Source organism: Phocoena phocoena, chromosome 19, assembly GCF_963924675.1.
Source record: "Phocoena phocoena chromosome 19, mPhoPho1.1, whole genome shotgun sequence".
NCBI lineage: Eukaryota > Metazoa > Chordata > Mammalia > Artiodactyla > Phocoenidae > Phocoena > Phocoena phocoena.
The window spans coordinates 50815866-50832293 of record NC_089237.1 but is presented as its reverse complement, the minus strand read 5'-3'; the positions used below and the strand labels follow the sequence as shown (position 1 = coordinate 50832293).

The 16428-nt window shown below is 55.6% G+C and overlaps 1 protein-coding gene across 4 annotated transcripts in view; it reads left to right on the top strand.

Annotated features, from left to right (window-relative positions):
• DLG4 (discs large MAGUK scaffold protein 4) overlaps positions 1–16428 on the top strand; it is a 22957-nt gene extending 6529 nt beyond the window's left edge. For 2 of the 4 annotated variants that reach the window (XM_065897825.1, XM_065897823.1), the window contains 20 exons: positions 2488–2553; positions 5855–5908; positions 6006–6008; positions 6049–6105; positions 6309–6433; positions 6532–6701; positions 6803–6939; positions 7088–7232; positions 10585–10880; positions 10992–11094; positions 11226–11340; positions 12692–12868; positions 13153–13189; positions 13283–13310; positions 13443–13490; positions 13571–13672; positions 13988–14160; positions 15091–15200; positions 15945–16036; positions 16211–16317. In XM_065897825.1, the coding sequence (XP_065753897.1) occupies positions 6076–6105; positions 6309–6433; positions 6532–6701; positions 6803–6939; positions 7088–7232; positions 10585–10880; positions 10992–11094; positions 11226–11340; positions 12692–12868; positions 13153–13189; positions 13283–13310; positions 13443–13490; positions 13571–13672; positions 13988–14160; positions 15091–15200; positions 15945–16036; positions 16211–16317 (1995 nt within the window). In that variant the 5' untranslated portion in view covers positions 2488–2553; positions 5855–5908; positions 6006–6008; positions 6049–6075. Of the gene's footprint in view, positions 1–2487; positions 2554–5854; positions 5909–6005; positions 6009–6048; positions 6106–6308; positions 6434–6531; positions 6702–6802; positions 6940–7087; positions 7233–10584; positions 10881–10991; positions 11095–11225; positions 11341–12691; positions 12869–13152; positions 13190–13282; positions 13311–13442; positions 13491–13570; positions 13673–13987; positions 14161–15090; positions 15201–15944; positions 16037–16210 lie in introns of all 4 variants that reach the window. The other 2 variants (XM_065897824.1, XM_065897826.1) reach the window with 2 other exon arrangements.

Sequence of the window (16428 nt, the reverse complement as noted above, 5' to 3'; positions counted from 1 at the left end):
TGCCTTAATATATTGGGGGTTCAGACTTGATCCCAATAGCACTGGAGCTGTCGCCCCGCGGCGGCCCTGAGTCCCTGTAGGGTAAAAGAGGGGATCCTCCTTTCTTGCCTGTCCTGCTTTAGTTGTCCTGTCATCTGGGATGAGAGGTGCTGACCCCAACCCCCACCTACCAGTTTGCAGTTTCTGAATGACTCTCTCCCAGCCCCACCTCTCCAGAGGTTTTTCCTTACTACATTTACTTAGAAAATGACCAGGGACTGAGCACAGGCCCTAACCTCCTCCAGCCACATTCTGGGAACTTTGGTACCCTTTCCTTGTTCCCTATCTCTCTCACCTTGTCTCCCAATCAGGAGAAGCCTTTTCCTCAGTCCTAGACACCCCCACCCCCCATGGGGATGAGGCAGGGAGAGGTGTCTGCAGTCTCACTGTGCTACAAATTTACTTTCATCTCCTATCTAGAATAAACAATGAAATGTCCCTTTGCAAACTTCCATTTTCGTTATGTGCACCCTGATAGTTCTTCATCGAGATTCAGGAATCTTCTGTGTGAGGTGGGGTAAATAAAGATGGAGGGGCATTGGGCTCAAACCCTTCCCCTGACTCCAAAACTTGAAGCTGCAACCCTTGGCCCTGCCTCATGTATCATGCAGGGAATTGGGGGCCTTGTGAAGTGGGGGTACAGCTGCCTCCTCCCTTTCTCCCTGGCCCCTCCAGTTCTGGGGCTCTGTCCCTCAGATCTCGCACTGTCCAGGCTGAAGACCACCTTTTCAGGGTGTGGAATGACAACCTCTTTCATTTCATCGAATTCTGTTATCCAGGAGGGCCCAGCTTTGAGGAGGATTATTTAGCTTATACTTCCCCTAGCTTCCCTTCTCCACTTTTGGTGTTCATGATATGGAAACCTGGAGGGAGCTTGGGATTCTCTCTCCTAGACTGTCTCCAAGTCAAGTCTCTCTCCAAGGCCAGAAAACAGAGTGTACCTTGATGAGCCCCATGTTTTCCTTCTTTAAGGCTCTTCAAATGTATCAAGGTGTGTCCTGGGTTTGAGAATCTCCATGTACCATCTTCTTTTTCCTATTCTCACTTCATCCTTAACCACGGCCAAAGTTGGATTACATCCTCAGCCTTGGTTCCTCATCCTCAGAATTTTCAGTCATACTGTAGCATCAGGCATTGACCTTGATAAGTTTCCTCCAGTTTGACCTTGTAACTGTTGGTCCCCAAATGTTGGGGTCCTCTCAGTTTCTCAGATACTTTTTTTGAGAGGGAAATCTTGCCTTCTCTTTTCACCCACGTGTACTGGGGAGTGTATTCTGTCTTCTCCAGTCTCTGAGGGAGCCCTGCATATGGCAGCCTCCCGCTCCGCCATGGAGCCTGGTTTTGGGGAGGATTTGCTGTGAGAGCAGAGGCAGATGTGGGAGGACCCAGGCAGGGGCACTGCTCTTCACTATCTCCAGCTGCCCTTTTCCTCTCTCTGGTCCCCAGTTAATCTCATTTACTGATGTCCCTATTAAGGTAGTATGGGAGGCCCTTGAGATGGCACGTGGTTAGTTAGGAAGGGAGTCAGGGGTCAGGTTGGGTCTCTCACTCCAAGAGGCCAGAGGGAGACCAGGAATTCATTCTGAGGCTCTACCCGCTCCCGCAGTCAGCAAACCTGGAAGGTGACACCCATTCCTGCCCCCTTTCTGAGCCCTACTGTCTCTGTTCCTCCCCCTTTCTCCCCCTTCTCCTTCTAGTATATCCGATTAGCTGCCTGGGCTGTAGGCGTTTGTAGAGGCGGGGTAGACTCCTGGGGCCCCTTTGCCGATGACCTGGGAACCAGCGAGGCCAGCTGGCCGGGTTTAGCTGTGTCCTGCCAGGGGGGCTGACGCCAAGTACCGGCTAGTCGAAGGGCTTGACTGTGGTCCCTGCCTGGGACCTACAAGGTGCTGGAGAGCCACTCACTCCAGGGGTAGAGGCTGCAGTGGGGAGACTGAGGCAAGGAGGGTGGGGTGGGGTACAGAGTGGGAGAAGCAACTGGAAGGAGGCAGTGGGATTGAGGTAAAGAGGAAATGGGGGGAAGCTGATGAGGAAAGCAAGGACGCTGGGGATGGATGTAGAGAACGGGGGTGCACGTGTCAGAGGGGCTGGAGCTCTGGGAGAGGGGTGAGGAAACGGAAGCCAGAGGAGGGAGTGTGCTGGGTAGAAGGCGGGGGTCCTAGGCTGGGAGTTGAAGGAGTTGGGGGATGGGGCAGGGCTTTGGGAAGAGAGGAGAGGTGCCGAGGCCCTGGCGGGAGAGGGGGATGTGGGGAGGTGGAGAGAGGGGAGCCAATGGGCTGGAGGACAGGGAGGGGGAGGAGCTGGCCAGGCCCCAGGGCCTTCCGCACTGCACGGGGGCGGGGGGGGGGGGGGGGCGGGGGGGGGGGGAAGAGGAGGCGCGCCGGGGCGGGCAGCCTGGAGCCCGAGGCGCTGGGCCGGCCCCTGTGACGCCTCCGTCCCCGTCCCCAGAAATACCGCTACCAAGATGAAGACACGCCCCCCCTGGAGCACAGCCCGGCCCACCTCCCCAACCAGGTAAACGCCCCCGAGCTGGTGCACGTGGCGGAGAGGAACTTGTCCCACCTCGAGGCCGTCCAAGGGGTCGTGGGCCACGCCCACTTCTCCCCCCTCAAGGTAGGAGACTCAGGCGGCCCCCTCCCCAGTGCGGCCCTCGGAGCCTCGGAACTACAACATCCCCCAAGGCCCGGTAGGGCGTGAGCCGTAGGTGGGGGGAGGCTGGGGCTGGGGAGCTGGGCTTGGGCTCCTGGGGCCGGGGGAGGGAGGGGGCATTTGGGGCGTTGGAAACACCTGATTACCAAAGAGGAGAAAGAGAGGCCAGGCAATTGGGAGTGGGTGTAGGGCTTACAGCCAGGAGTGTGTGTGTGTGTGTCTGCGTGTCTGTGCGCACGTGTGTTGAGATGTGTGCATCCCCCAGGATGCTCTCGCGCCCCAGCCCTCTTCATTCCTTCACACCCTCCATCTCCATTTCCATTTTCTGCGGCCAGAGCGCTGCCCTCATTTGCTCTTGTCCCTTCGCTGCCTCCTCCCCCCCACTTCCGGCCTCTGGGCCTGGCTCTCCAGCCCTTTCCATCTGTCTGGCCTGAGACTAGTCGCCCGGGCCTTTCTGCCTCCATCCCCTGCCCCGGCCTTTGCACCTCTCCTGTGCGCCACCCCCCTCGCTGCCTTTCCCTCCCTGTTGGCTGGCGGGCTGGTTCTAGATGCTGTCTCTCTCTTCCTCCCACGCACTCTCTTTCTCCCTCTCCCTGATCCCCAGCTCAGGCCCTCTGCGGCCTGATCAGCCTTCTGCCTCGGTAGCCGGCTCCCAACTTCTTCCCCCTCAATCTCCTCTTCTGGGGGCACAGGCTGGGGAGGATGGAGTGTACCAGGCTAGCAGGGAGATTCAGGGGAACACTGTGGGGTCAGGGGTGAGATTCTAGGATCTTGTGGGATGCCCTGGAAGGGGGGGTTGTTGACATTTCACCAAGAAGATGGTGAGGAGGTTTCTGAGCCTAGAGATGAGGAGGCAGAGAGGGGGCAGCAGTAGGTTCTGGGGTGAGAAGGATGTGGTAGGAGAGGAATTGGAGAGGGAGAAAAAGACTGTTCTCAGGCAGGTAGCAAAGTGGAGAGGCAACAGAAGGGTAAGAGGTCCTGGGCCAGGAGACAGACAAGGATGAGACTGTGAAATCAGGGCAGCAGGGTCGAGCTGATTGAGAGGAAGGAAAAGAAGGCTCTGGAGATGAGGAGATGGTGCAGAGGATTCCTGTGAAACTCTGGGGGCTGCAAGGAGTGAAGAAGACTAGAGATGCTTTTTTCCCCCCAAGATGGGGCCATTAAGTCCCTGGGGAAGGAGAAGAGGAGAGAAGGTGGTAGTTAGTACAGAACTAGGGAGATTTGGAATCTGAGCCCAGGAAGCAGAGGGAAGTGGAAGGAGAGAGTGCTGGAGGCCATGAGTGTGGGAGGGAGGTCCCACGACAAGGCCTGAGCTGGGGGACAAGGAGAAGCCTCAATTTTCAGAGGAGAGGGGGAATGGGTTGAGAATTAAGGATTGTGATTTGGTCATAGAATCTTGAGGGTTTGAGGATGAACTAAGGGAGGGTGGTGCTGATCTCTCTGGGGAATCAGAAATTAAGGTGGAGGATAAGAGCAGGAGACTGATAAGGGATGGGCCCGGATGGGAGGATGCGGACAGGGAAGTGGACAGGGAAGCGGATGGAGAATGGAAGACGCGAATTGAAGGGTGGGGCAGAGATGTAGATGGAGGTTATCGGGTGGGGTAGAGAGAGGGAGGGGACACAGATGAAGGTAGTTGCGGATACAAGATGGGGCCTGGGAAAGGAAATTCTAGGAGAAGGATGGGGATGGCGGTTGAGGATAGGCTGTGGGATAGAGGATGGACGCGCGGATGAGAGTTGGGCAGTCAGTGGCTATTGGTTGGACAGTTAGCATCTGCTGAGATTTGAAGGGTCGGAGGATGGTGTTAATAGATTTATGGATATGAAATCAACTATAGAGCTTGAAAATGTGTAGTATGGACAAATAGCAGTAGGAGAGAGGAGGGACCCCTTTGGAAGGAGAGAGCGAGGAGTCTGGGGAATCCGTGATGAGTGCCTCGCGCTTGGTAGGCTCCAAATAAATACTTGTTTAAGGAGGAGATAGGTTGGGGACCCCGGAAGGAGGCTTTTGGCCGCCTTCCCCCATTGCCATGGAAACGTGGCTTCGGTTGCCCAGGCAATTGGGGAAGCCCCTAGGACCGGCCTAAAGCGGGCTCCGCCCTGGAATCTAGAGACCCTGCTGCGTCGAGGCGACTGACGTCAGGGACCTGGGCACACCCCACTTTAACCCTTTCCCGGATGAAGTGGTGGGCGGGCGGAGAATAGATGAGAGGATAGGACCCGGATGTCTTTCACCACTCCCCTTTCCTGATGTTCTTTGCACTGCATAGGGTGAGGGGCGTACGGGAGGGAGGAAAGGAAGTTATTCAGGGTGCGCTGCGCCCTCAATCCTCCTCAGCCTGGACTTATTTCTGCCGGGCTAACGCGGCGGTGGGGGGGAGGGGGGCGGGGCCCAGGTCAGGAAAGGCGGGGCTAGAGGATCCCTTCTGCCTTTGGGAATCTGGTTGCCCTTAGGCCACGCCCCATCGCCCCCTCCTGTTGTCCTGGCGACGGGGCCTCCAGGAGGTGGGTCTCCCCAGGCCTTGGCTGGGCTTAGATACCGTTGCTAGGCAACAGGGTCCCTAGAGGAAGGAGCAGATTTAATGGTGGGTGGGCGAGAGGGAGGGTGGGGCCTGCATCTGGGGGAACCCCGGATTCCCGGGGCCCAGGGTTTAGGGCAAATGTGTGTGAAAATGAGAGGCAAATCTGAGGGAGGGTTATGAAGGTATCTGGGTGTATGTGGGCGGATAGGGACAGGGATGGGGGCAGGAAGGAGGAGCAGGACCCAGTGGACATAAGTCCTGTGGTGTCTGTGTGTAGCACATAAGGCATGCAACACTCTGTGGTGTTACATCCGGTGAGACGCTTTCCCCCCCCCCGCAAGGCGCCCCTCCACCCAACCTTTTACCATCTGCTGCTCCCCTATCTGGCTGTCTCTCCCTTCCTCCTTCTCAGACACCTCCTTCCACATGTAGGGGGCCTGGGCTGGGCAGAATTGGGTCCAGCATGTGTATGTGTGTGTGTATGTAACACGGGCTGAGGCTGGGTCCTTCAGGGAGTCAAGGGTAGCAGAGCGGGCTGGGTTAAGAGACTGAGAAGGTAGCCAGGCCGGTGGGACTCTTGGTTACCGGCTCCCTCGTGAGCCAAGGTTCAGGCAGCTTTTCGTCTCCTTTTTCCCCTCACAGGCCAATTCTCCCCCTGTGATTGTCAACACAGATACCCTAGAAGCCCCGGGATATGTGAGTTGTTTAGATTTTGTGGCCATTACAGAAGAGAGGAGGGAGACAGGGAGGGCCTGGGTCCCAGCAGCCAGGGTAGGGCCAGGTTCTCAGGTAGGAAGTCTGTCTCACTGCTCTTGTGTTTCTGGCCCGTGCTGGAGTTGCAGGTGAACGGGACAGAGGGGGAAATGGAATACGAGGAGATCACACTGGAAAGGGTGAGCAGGCTCCTCCCTCCAAGGTCCTCCCTCCTCGCTCCCTGTCTGTGCTTCTCTCTGTGCCCGTTTTTTCTCTGTGGCCAGCCTCTTAACCCTGTCCCTTCCTACTCTGGTCACAACTCCCCGACCCACTCCCTTACCTCCTTGCCCTGTCTAGAGTGGGTGGTGAGGGGAGCTGACCCTCTTCCCCTCCTTCTGCCCAGGGTAACTCAGGTCTGGGCTTCAGCATCGCAGGTGGCACTGATAACCCACACATCGGTGACGACCCATCCATTTTCATCACCAAGATCATTCCTGGTGGGGCTGCTGCCCAGGATGGCCGTCTCAGGTGGGGAGAAGAGACAGGGGTTAGGATGCTGATTCCCTTGAAAGGGAGGGCCAGGGCAGCAGGAAGCTCCTGGCTCAGGCCCACTTTGCTGCCCTCAGGGTCAACGATAGCATCTTGTTTGTAAATGAAGTGGACGTGCGGGAGGTGACCCACTCAGCCGCGGTGGAGGCCCTCAAAGAGGCAGGCTCCATCGTCCGCCTCTACGTCATGCGCCGGAAGCCCCCGGCTGAGAAGCTCATGGAGATCAAGCTCATCAAGGGGCCTAAAGGTAGTAACCTGTTATGTCTCCACCCCCATCCCACTGTCCACTGCCCCAAGGCCTGCTCCCCAGGTACCTGGGCGCCCACCTCTGCCTTCCCCTCTGTCTAGGTCTTGGCTTCAGCATTGCTGGAGGTGTAGGGAACCAGCACATCCCCGGAGATAATAGCATCTATGTAACCAAGATTATCGAAGGGGGTGCTGCCCACAAGGATGGGAGGTTGCAGATTGGAGACAAGATCCTGGCGGTGAGGACCCTCATCACTTTTCTAGCCCACACTTAGGTCTTGCCTACTGGTCCTGAGCAGGCCCAGGCTTCCTTATCGGCTCACCCTCAGTGCATCCGTCTTGAGGATGTTTCTGATTCTGTCTGAGCTCTGCTTCCCTTGACCCTAGGTCAACAGTGTGGGGCTGGAGGACGTCATGCATGAGGATGCCGTGGCAGCCCTGAAGAACACATATGATGTTGTCTACCTAAAGGTGGCCAAGCCCAGCAATGCCTACCTGAGTGACAGCTATGCTCCCCCAGACATCACAACCTGTGAGAGCCCTCCAAACCCCAGAGCTGCCCATGCCCCATCTCAGTCACCCCATGACATCCCTGGTGACCATTCCTCTTCAGATATTTCCCCTGAACTGGCCACAACCTCTGTCACTTCCTGTGGTTGGAGAATAGATGGAAAATCGGTCACCATCAAAGAACTAGAAAAGATTGTCAATAGTTCTTCCCGCAGAGGGCACAAGGCCCAGATGGTTTTATGGCTAATTTTATCAAATCCTCATGGAGTAGATAATTCTTATGCTCTTTTTGAATATAAGAAAAGATAAAATGTCTCACATTTCATTTTATGAGGGCATTTGAAAATGGTCACAAAGATTATGTAAAAGAAGGAAGTAGGGAGTTCCCTGGTGACCTAATGGTTAGGATTCTGGGCTTTCACTGCCGTGGCCTGGCTTCAATCCCTGGTTGGCAGAACTAAGATCCTGCAAGCCGTGAGGTGTGGCAAAAAAAAAAAAAAAAAAAAAGGAGGAAGAAGAAGGAAAGTATAGGCCAATTTTGCTTCTGAACAGAGATGTAAAAGTATCTAACAACACAGTTGCACAACAAACGCAGCAGTATATTAAGGGAATAACATTGTCACAAAGTAGGGTTTGTTTCAGGGAATTAAAGGTGGTTCATATTATGAAACCTCTCAGTATGATTTATTGTATTAAAAAGTTAAGGGAGAAAAAGCGTAAGTTCATTTCAAATAGATACGGAAAAGGCATTTGATGCAATCCATCATCCTATTTTTGGAGGGAAACTTAGTATACTAGGAACAGAAGCATTTTCCTTAACGTGATTGAAGAATAGCTATCAAAAACTAACAATGAACACATTCTAATGATAAAATCCTAGCAGTGTGTACATTAAGTTAGGAACTAGGCAAGGATGCCTCTTCCTGCTACTGTTATTCCACATTGCTTTAGAGCGGAGTTTCTCAGTGTTGGGACTGTTGACATTCTTTGTGGTAGGGGGTTGTCCTGTGCCCTGTAGGATGTTTAACAGCAGCCCTGGCCTCTGTCTGTCAGATGAAATGGTTCCCTCCCCACCAGTGAGAGCAACCAAGAATGTCTTGAGATGCTGCCAATGTCCCCTGGGAGGCGAAATTCCCCTGCATGAGAATCACTGCTTTAGAGCCTTCAGGCAGTGTAGCAAGAGAAAAAGAATGAATAGATAGATGTTACTTACATTTGAAAGGGGAGAAACAAACTTATCCTTATTTGTAAATTATACTTTTGTCCATCTAGATTAAAATCTAAGTGAATTAACCCAAGAACTTAGAAATAATATGTAGGGTTAAGAAAGTGGCCATAAAATGTAATTGGTAAAAAGATCCCTTTTGCCATAGGAGAAAAGCTCTATAAAATTCGTAGAAAAATAAGCTTGACAAGAAGTGTGTAAGATTTACATGAAGAAAATGATGAAACTTTACTGAAGGACATAAAAGAAGACTGAAGAACTGGAGAGTCACTCGTGCTTCCTGACGCAAAAAACATAATATGCTAAATATCTCAATCTTCTCCAAGTTAATCTCTACATTTTATGCAGTCCTCATCAGAATTTTAATGTCCCCCCTACCCCCAGCTGGAAAAATACATTTGGGAGAATAGCTAAGAAATTTTTGGAAAAGAATAACGAGATGTGACTGCTCCGTCCAAATCTGAAACCATACTGTAAGACCATATTAAAATCACATGGTCTTGTTTCTAAACACCATAACCTACCAAAAGGAACCTTGGCTCCTTGGAGAAAGGGCCAATTCCAAATCTTTTTTTTTTTTTTCAATTCCAAATCTTGAGCAAGAAATGTGCAAGATGAACTTGTAACATCTTTCATACTAGAAAGCAAGGAAGATATGAAAGGGTCGTGTCAAAGACACAGAAGTTGAAACTGGCCATTCAACCAAAACTCATTAGAAATGTTAAAATCTACAGGATTATAATGATACTTCAAAACAACTGGGTACCTTTAGAGGATGCTAGGGAACTCATCCATTCTGAAAACTGGCAAATAAAGGGAAAGAGTCAAGCATTTATTCTCCCTTCCTGTACAAACTGCACCTTAGAGTAACCAAATGGTTGATATGGGAACGTTCTTTTTTTAAATCTATTTATTTATTTATTTTTGGGCTGCATTGGGTCTTCGTTGCTGCGCGCGGGCTTTCTCTAGTTGCAACGAGCGGGGGCTACTCTTTGCGGTGTGCGGGCTTCTCGTTGTGGTGGCTTCTCTTTGTTGCAGAGCACAGGCTCTAGGCACACGGGCTTCAGTAGTTGTGGCATGCAGGCTCCGTAGTTGTGGCTCGCGGGCTTTAGAGCGCAGGTTCAGTAGTTGTGGCGCACAGGCTTAGTTGCTCCATGGCATGTGGGATGTTCCCGGACCAGGGCTCAAACCTGTGTCCCCTGCATTGGCAGGCGGATTCTTAACCACTGCGCCACCAGGGAAGCCCAGGAACGTTCTCTTTTACAGACGAATTCTCACTAATAAATGTTCCTCCCTCAAAAAAAAAACACAAACAAACATAGAATATCAGCGCTATTTTGCTGTCCCCAGTGAACTGTGAGGACCAGGCAGCGATCATCAGTGGCTGCTAAAACTCTTAGGTGAAAGCCTGATGGGGAGCTTTATAATGTATGGATCAGGTTGACAATACCTGAACCTACAGATTTGTCTTACCTAAGAAAAGGCAAAAAACAAACAAACAAAAAAAAAAAAACAAAAAAAAAAGAAAAGGCAACCGGACATTGCATCCTGTCATAATGCAGAAAGTACGCAGCACCACCTATGAAATATTCTTGCCAAAAAGTGAACTTGAGTCTCTTTTCGGATGACCAGTGTACAGGAAATACAGGGCAGAGGCGCAGGTTAACACCACCGGGACAGGGATGCAAGCAGTGATTTACCTATTAGAATTTCCCTAGTAGAATGTGGGAAATTCTGCTAGACAATGCCCTAGTTTTTTCAACAAATGAATGGCCAAGGGGGGGGCGGGGAAAGGGAGAGGAATTTCATAGATGAAGGGATTTGAGAGATGCTACAACCAAACGAAAAACCCCAAAGCCCGGTATTAATATTCTCCTTGGCTCCGTGATCCCTGCCATACCGAGGTCACGTACCCTTAAGATCCACTGTCCCCTAGGAGCACCAACCGCTACATCACCTGTGAATTCCTGCCCCTGACATTGCTGTGACCTGACGCCCCCTTTGCCACCCCAGCCTTGTTCCTCTGGCACAGTGACTTCCCCTTTCCCTGAGTCTGGCTCTGCTGATTCCCTAGGGAGGAGGTGGGGTGGTGGGCGCTGTCTTCTTCCATGTACTTCCATCTCATCCTTTCGCCCACGTCTTCCCCCAGCCTATTCCCAGCACCTGGACAACGAGATCAGTCATAGCAGCTACCTGGGCACTGACTACCCCACAGCCATGACCCCCACCTCCCCTCGGCGCTACTCCCCAGTGGCCAAGGACCTGCTCGGGGAGGAAGACATCCCCCGAGAACCGAGGCGGATCGTGATCCACCGGGGATCCACGGGCCTGGGCTTCAACATCGTGGGTGGCGAGGACGGTGAAGGCATCTTCATCTCCTTCATCCTGGCCGGGGGCCCTGCGGACCTCAGTGGGGAGCTGCGGAAGGGGGACCAGATCCTCTCGGTGAGGGAAGGCCAGCCTTTGCCCGGACCACCCCCTTCCCTGAGGGCAGAGCCCTGTAGGCTGGAGCCTGGCCTGCATCTCCAGTGACTCAGCCTCTCCTGCTCTCTCTAGGTCAATGGTGTTGACCTCCGCAACGCCAGCCATGAGCAGGCTGCCATTGCCCTGAAGAACGCGGGCCAGACAGTCACGATCATCGCTCAGTATAAACCGGAAGGTATCGGGCCTGAAGCGCGCCTTCTCGTGGGCTCAGCTCTCTGTCTCCTCGGCTCCTGGCTTCAGCAGGGGGCGAGGGAGGGTGGCGGTAGTATGGGGCCCGAGCTCAGGAACCTTCTTGTCCTTCCTCAGAGTACAGCCGGTTCGAGGCCAAGATCCACGACCTTCGGGAACAGCTCATGAACAGCAGCCTGGGCTCAGGGACTGCCTCCCTGCGAAGCAATCCCAAAAGGGGTTTCTACATCAGGTCGGACGCTTCCCGGGCTGGGCTCCAAGTCCTCCTGTGCCCCTCGTCCCCCAGCCAGCTTTCCCCCTCAACCCTGCTGGCCCCCCCTCCCCCCGACCCCTGCCGGCCGACACTCAGCTGGCGACGCTCAGCTGGCATTCCCGCACAGGTTAGCATTGTGAAGTAGTCCCTACGATCCCTACTGCCCCTAGCCCCGGTCACCCTGGCACCTCCCCTGGTACCCCCAGCTGTCCCACAATCTGGTAACTCAAAGGGTAGTGCCTGGCAGAGCAGGGGGCCCCTCGGCTTTTGGAATGTATTGCTGCAGGCTGCCCAGCCCCGTGGGATAACGCAGTCTAGGGGAGGTGGACCACCGCGCTCTCCAGTCTGTCCCCATCTCTCCGGTGGCGTTTTGCTACCTTCTTGGGGCTCCTTCTCCCATTGGCTCCTCTTTCTCGTTCTCCGCAGGCCTAGGCGCTGTGTCTGATGCTTTTTCCCTTCTCTCCCTTTGGGGGCCCGTCCACTCCCATGGCCTCACCTGCCACTCGCTCTGCAGATGTCTCTCAGAGCTGTCAGCTCTGGCCTGACCTCTTCCTCGAGGTCTAGACCTGCAGTTCTGGCCATCTGCTTTCTGGACACGTCCATGGGGATGTCCCACAGGCATTCACACGCAACATGTCCCAAACTGTGAGCTCACCTCTTTCTCCCGTGCGCTCGTGCTGTCTGTCCCACCCAGTGTTCTCTCTCCCTGAATGGCACCTCCATCCGCCCAGATACCCGGCTCAAACCGGAGCCTCGTCTGGCCCTTTCCTCCCTGCAGGCTTCAGCTGGCTCCCAGGGCTGGTCAGTTCTGACTCCCAGGTGATGCCGGGCAATCCTGGGGTCCCTTCCCTCCTTTCTAGCCCCAGTGATCTGCTCAGCATCTCTGCTATCTCTGCGGTCATTCCTTCCCTTGTCCTGACCTCAGGGGTTATGACTTACAGGCGTTTCATACTGCTGCCGGTAACCAGAGTTTGCAGAGAGTGATCTTTTTTTCTTTCCCTTACGAGTTCGGGTCCACGTTACCCCTGTGACTGTGACGTGTGTGCATACTGCAACTGCTTTCTTGGGAGGGTGCTGTTCTAGATCTTACTCTAGAAATTGCACTGGATCCATAGCCTGTCCGATCCCTGACACAGTGTGGACTGAATGACAGTTCATAGTTATGGTGATCATGAGTTTCGGTAGAGCTTTTGGTCCCCACACAGTTCTAGGGTTTCTCAGAATCCACGGCACCTGTGCTCGTCTCTAGACCCCGGGGTAGAACCTCCAGGTTGGGTCCTGGGGGACGGAGTCCTCACCAGGCTCTGACCAAAGGCCGCCTGCCCTCCAGGGCCCTGTTTGACTATGACAAGACCAAGGACTGTGGCTTCCTGAGCCAGGCTCTGAGCTTCCGCTTTGGGGATGTGCTGCATGTCATCGACGCCAGTGACGAGGAGTGGTGGCAGGCGCGGCGGGTCCACTCTGACAGCGAGACTGATGACATCGGCTTTATCCCCAGCAAACGGCGGTGAGCCTTCCTGCCCCAGACACTGGCGCTCCCAAGGTCCCCAGGCTGGGCAGCCAGTAGGGAGGACATGGGTCTGCCTACTGACTCCTTGGGAATCCGTCTAATGGGCCTTCCCAGCAGCACCATGACTCACGAGAGCACTTCTGGCAAACGCCTCATTTAGGAGCACGGGGCCCAGGGGCTGCTGAGAGATGGGGTTCTCAGCTGGCCCGGGGTGAGGCCATCGGGCTCCTCATGGGCATTTCCCTACATGCCCCCCCACCATCCCTCCATGTATCCCACAGGGTTGAGCGACGGGAGTGGTCAAGGTTAAAGGCCAAGGTAGGTAGAGGAGGCCGTGAGCTTGGGTGGAAGAGTGGGGGGCTCGTGGGCCTGGACTCTTGACCGATCGCATGGCCTGCTCTTTCTTCCTAGGATTGGGGCTCCAGCTCTGGATCACAGGGTACGTAGGGTCAGTTTGGGAAGACCTGAGGTGAGAGGGGCCCTGAGCCTCGCTTGAGTCCTCAGGGCGGCAGCACAGGGCCCCAGGGCCCCTGCATCAGAGCCCCCTTGCCGACGCCCTGCCTCCCACTAGGTCGAGAAGACTCGGTCCTGAGCTACGAGACGGTGACACAGATGGAAGGTGAGGTCTGGCCGTGCGACCTGGCCCAGCCACCCCCGCTCCCTGCTCTGCTCCCGACCTGACCCGCACTCTCTCCTCAGTGCACTACGCTCGCCCCATCATCATCCTCGGGCCCACCAAGGACCGTGCCAATGACGATCTCCTCTCCGAGTTCCCCGACAAGTTCGGATCCTGTGTTCCGCGTGAGTGCCGGGGCCTTGGAATGGGGCGGGGGGGCCCAAGCGGTCACACAGGCAGAGCCGCTTCCGGGCATTGGGATGCAGCCGGACACACGGGTTCTCAGAGAAGGGTGCTTCTCAGCCACCCTCATGTTCCATGGTGCCCTTTCCAGGCTGGGGACTTGGAGGACCCGGGGTTGCTGAGGAAGTCTCCCCAGCTGCCTCCTTTCCTGAAGGACTGGCTGGGCACTCTGGTTGGGGGGGGTGGTCGCTGTAGGCAGGGTTTAAGCTACAGGGATGGTGGTTAGATCTTTGGGTGGTGGGGTGACTTCCTGGCAGATACGACACGGCCCAAGCGGGAGTATGAGATAGATGGCCGGGATTACCACTTCGTGTCATCCCGGGAGAAAATGGAGAAGGACATCCAGGCGCACAAGTTCATTGAGGCCGGCCAGTACAACAGCCACCTGTATGGAACCAGCGTCCAGTCCGTGCGCGAGGTGGCCGAGCAGGTAGGAGCCGCGGCGCCGTCCTCCTGCCCGCGCCCCGCCCCCCCCCCCCCCCCCCCAGCCCCTGCCCCGTGGCCTTCCTTTAGCTCTCTAACGCGCTCTCTCTCTGTCTCTTCCCTGCTGGGTCTCCACTCCGTTTCTCCACCTCCTGCTCCTCTTGGGCAACTCTGCCTGCCTGCTCTCTGGTGCCCCGCTCTCCCTGCCTCCCTCCCTCCCTTGGTCCCTGACCCCAAACTCTGCTCTGCCATCTGTCCCCTCTCTTCCCCTGCCCTCCTCCTTGCCCCATTTCACCTCTCTTACTGCGGCCTTGCCCTTGGTGGCTCGGCCTCCCCCCACTCGGTCCCTCCCTTCTGCCGGCTCCCCTTTGGCCCTCTCCCCTCTCCCCTCCCACTCCTCTGCCCCCACCTTCTCCCTGGTGCCCCCACCCTGCCCTCTCCCTCCATGGCTCCTTTCTCCATCTGCCTCTCCTCCCTCCCATCTGTCTCTCCTTGTTCCTTCCATCTGTCTGTCCTCTGTCCGTCCTCCCCTCCCTCCTCCCTCTATCCTACTTCCTCCCCTCCCTCCTCCCTCTATCCTACTTCCTTTCTCCTTTTTCTTTGCTTCTCGCGACCCCCGCCCCGCCTTGCTCTGTCCCATCTTTTGGTTCCTCACACCTCCCTCCTTCCCCCCACTCCCTCCCTCCTGTGCTGACCCCTCCCTTGCCCTCTGTCTGCCCCTCGCCTTTTTCTCTCTGTCTTTCATTCTGTCTATCCATACCTTTCCTGCCTCAACTCTCTTTGTCCACGTGTCTTTCGACATCCATGTCTTTTCCCTTTCGGCCAATCCCCCGTTCCCTACCTTTCCATGAACTGTGTCCTGTCCTGGCACCTGTGTCCTTTCCTGCCACCTGGTGGTCTGCCTCCACCACCCCCCTACCCCCCCGCCCACCCCCAGGGGAAGCACTGCATCCTCGATGTCTCGGCCAATGCCGTGCGGCGGCTGCAGGCGGCCCACCTGCACCCTATCGCCATCTTCATCCGCCCCCGCTCCCTGGAGAATGTGCTGTGAGTATGGTCCCGGGGGGCTTCCCCTCTGCTCGCCCACACCTGTGGCTCTGGGCCTCTGAAGGCCTCTGTGTTGAACTGTCCCCTCAGAACCCTAGACAGCAGCTCCGGCAGCCCTTGAGGGAAATCTGCACCTAGAGCTGGAACCCAGAGGATACCGGGACTCCCAGGCCTCTTTCCTTTTCTCCTGCCCCGGGCTAGGCAGGACTACAACTCCCAGCAACCCCTGGGGGTACACACCTTCTAGGCCGAGCCAGAGCTTCGGGGCTGTCGGGAGTTAGGGTCTTAATCCCTTCACTGGGGCTGCCGGCTGGAAGGATGAGGCTCTGGAGAGGTCCCTGGAGTGGCCACACCTGGCTGGGGTGGGTCATGGGGAGGGGGCCCGTCTGTGGCCCCAGAGGATATTGGGAATTGTTTTTTTTTTTTTTTTTTTTTTTTTGCGGTACGCCGGCCTCTCACTGTTGTGGCCTCTCCCGTTGCGGATGCGCAGGCTCAGCGGCCATGGCTCACGGGCCTAGCTGCTCCGCGTCATTTGGGATCTTCCCGGACCGGGGCACGAACCCGTGTCGCCTGCATCGGCAGGCGGACTCTCAACCACTGCGCCACCAGGGAAGCCCAGGAATTGTATTTTTTGTTTCGTGCTCCAGATGAGAAAATACTGGTTGCGACCTCACAGCTCTATAAAGGAGATAAAAGGTGGGGCAGGACCCACCCTCAGGTCTGTGTGTCTCTCACTGTCCACAGAGAGATTAATAAGCGGATCACAGAGGAGCAAGCCCGCAAAGCCTTCGACAGAGCCACCAAGCTGGAGCAGGAATTCACAGAGTGCTTCTCAGGTGAGGTGCACACAAGGCACCTTTGGTTCAGATTCAAAGAGGGGGCCCCCACTGGGTGGGTGGTTTAGAGAGGGGTGTCCCCTTTGGGTGGGTGCAGCCCCGCGGCACGTGGATAGGAGAATTAGAAAAAGGTGCCCCTCTGGGCCTGACTCCCTGCTCGCCCCCTACCCCCAGCCATCGTGGAGGGAGACAGCTTTGAGGAGATCTACCACAAGGTGAAGCGCGTCATCGAGGACCTCTCAGGCCCCTACATCTGGGTCCCAGCCCGAGAGAGACTCTGATTCCTGCCCTGGCTTGGCCTGGACTCGCCCCGCCTCCATCGCCCAGGCCCTTGGTCTGGACTGAATTGCCCACGCCCTTCGCACCTCCAGCCTCCCTCCCACCCCTTCTTA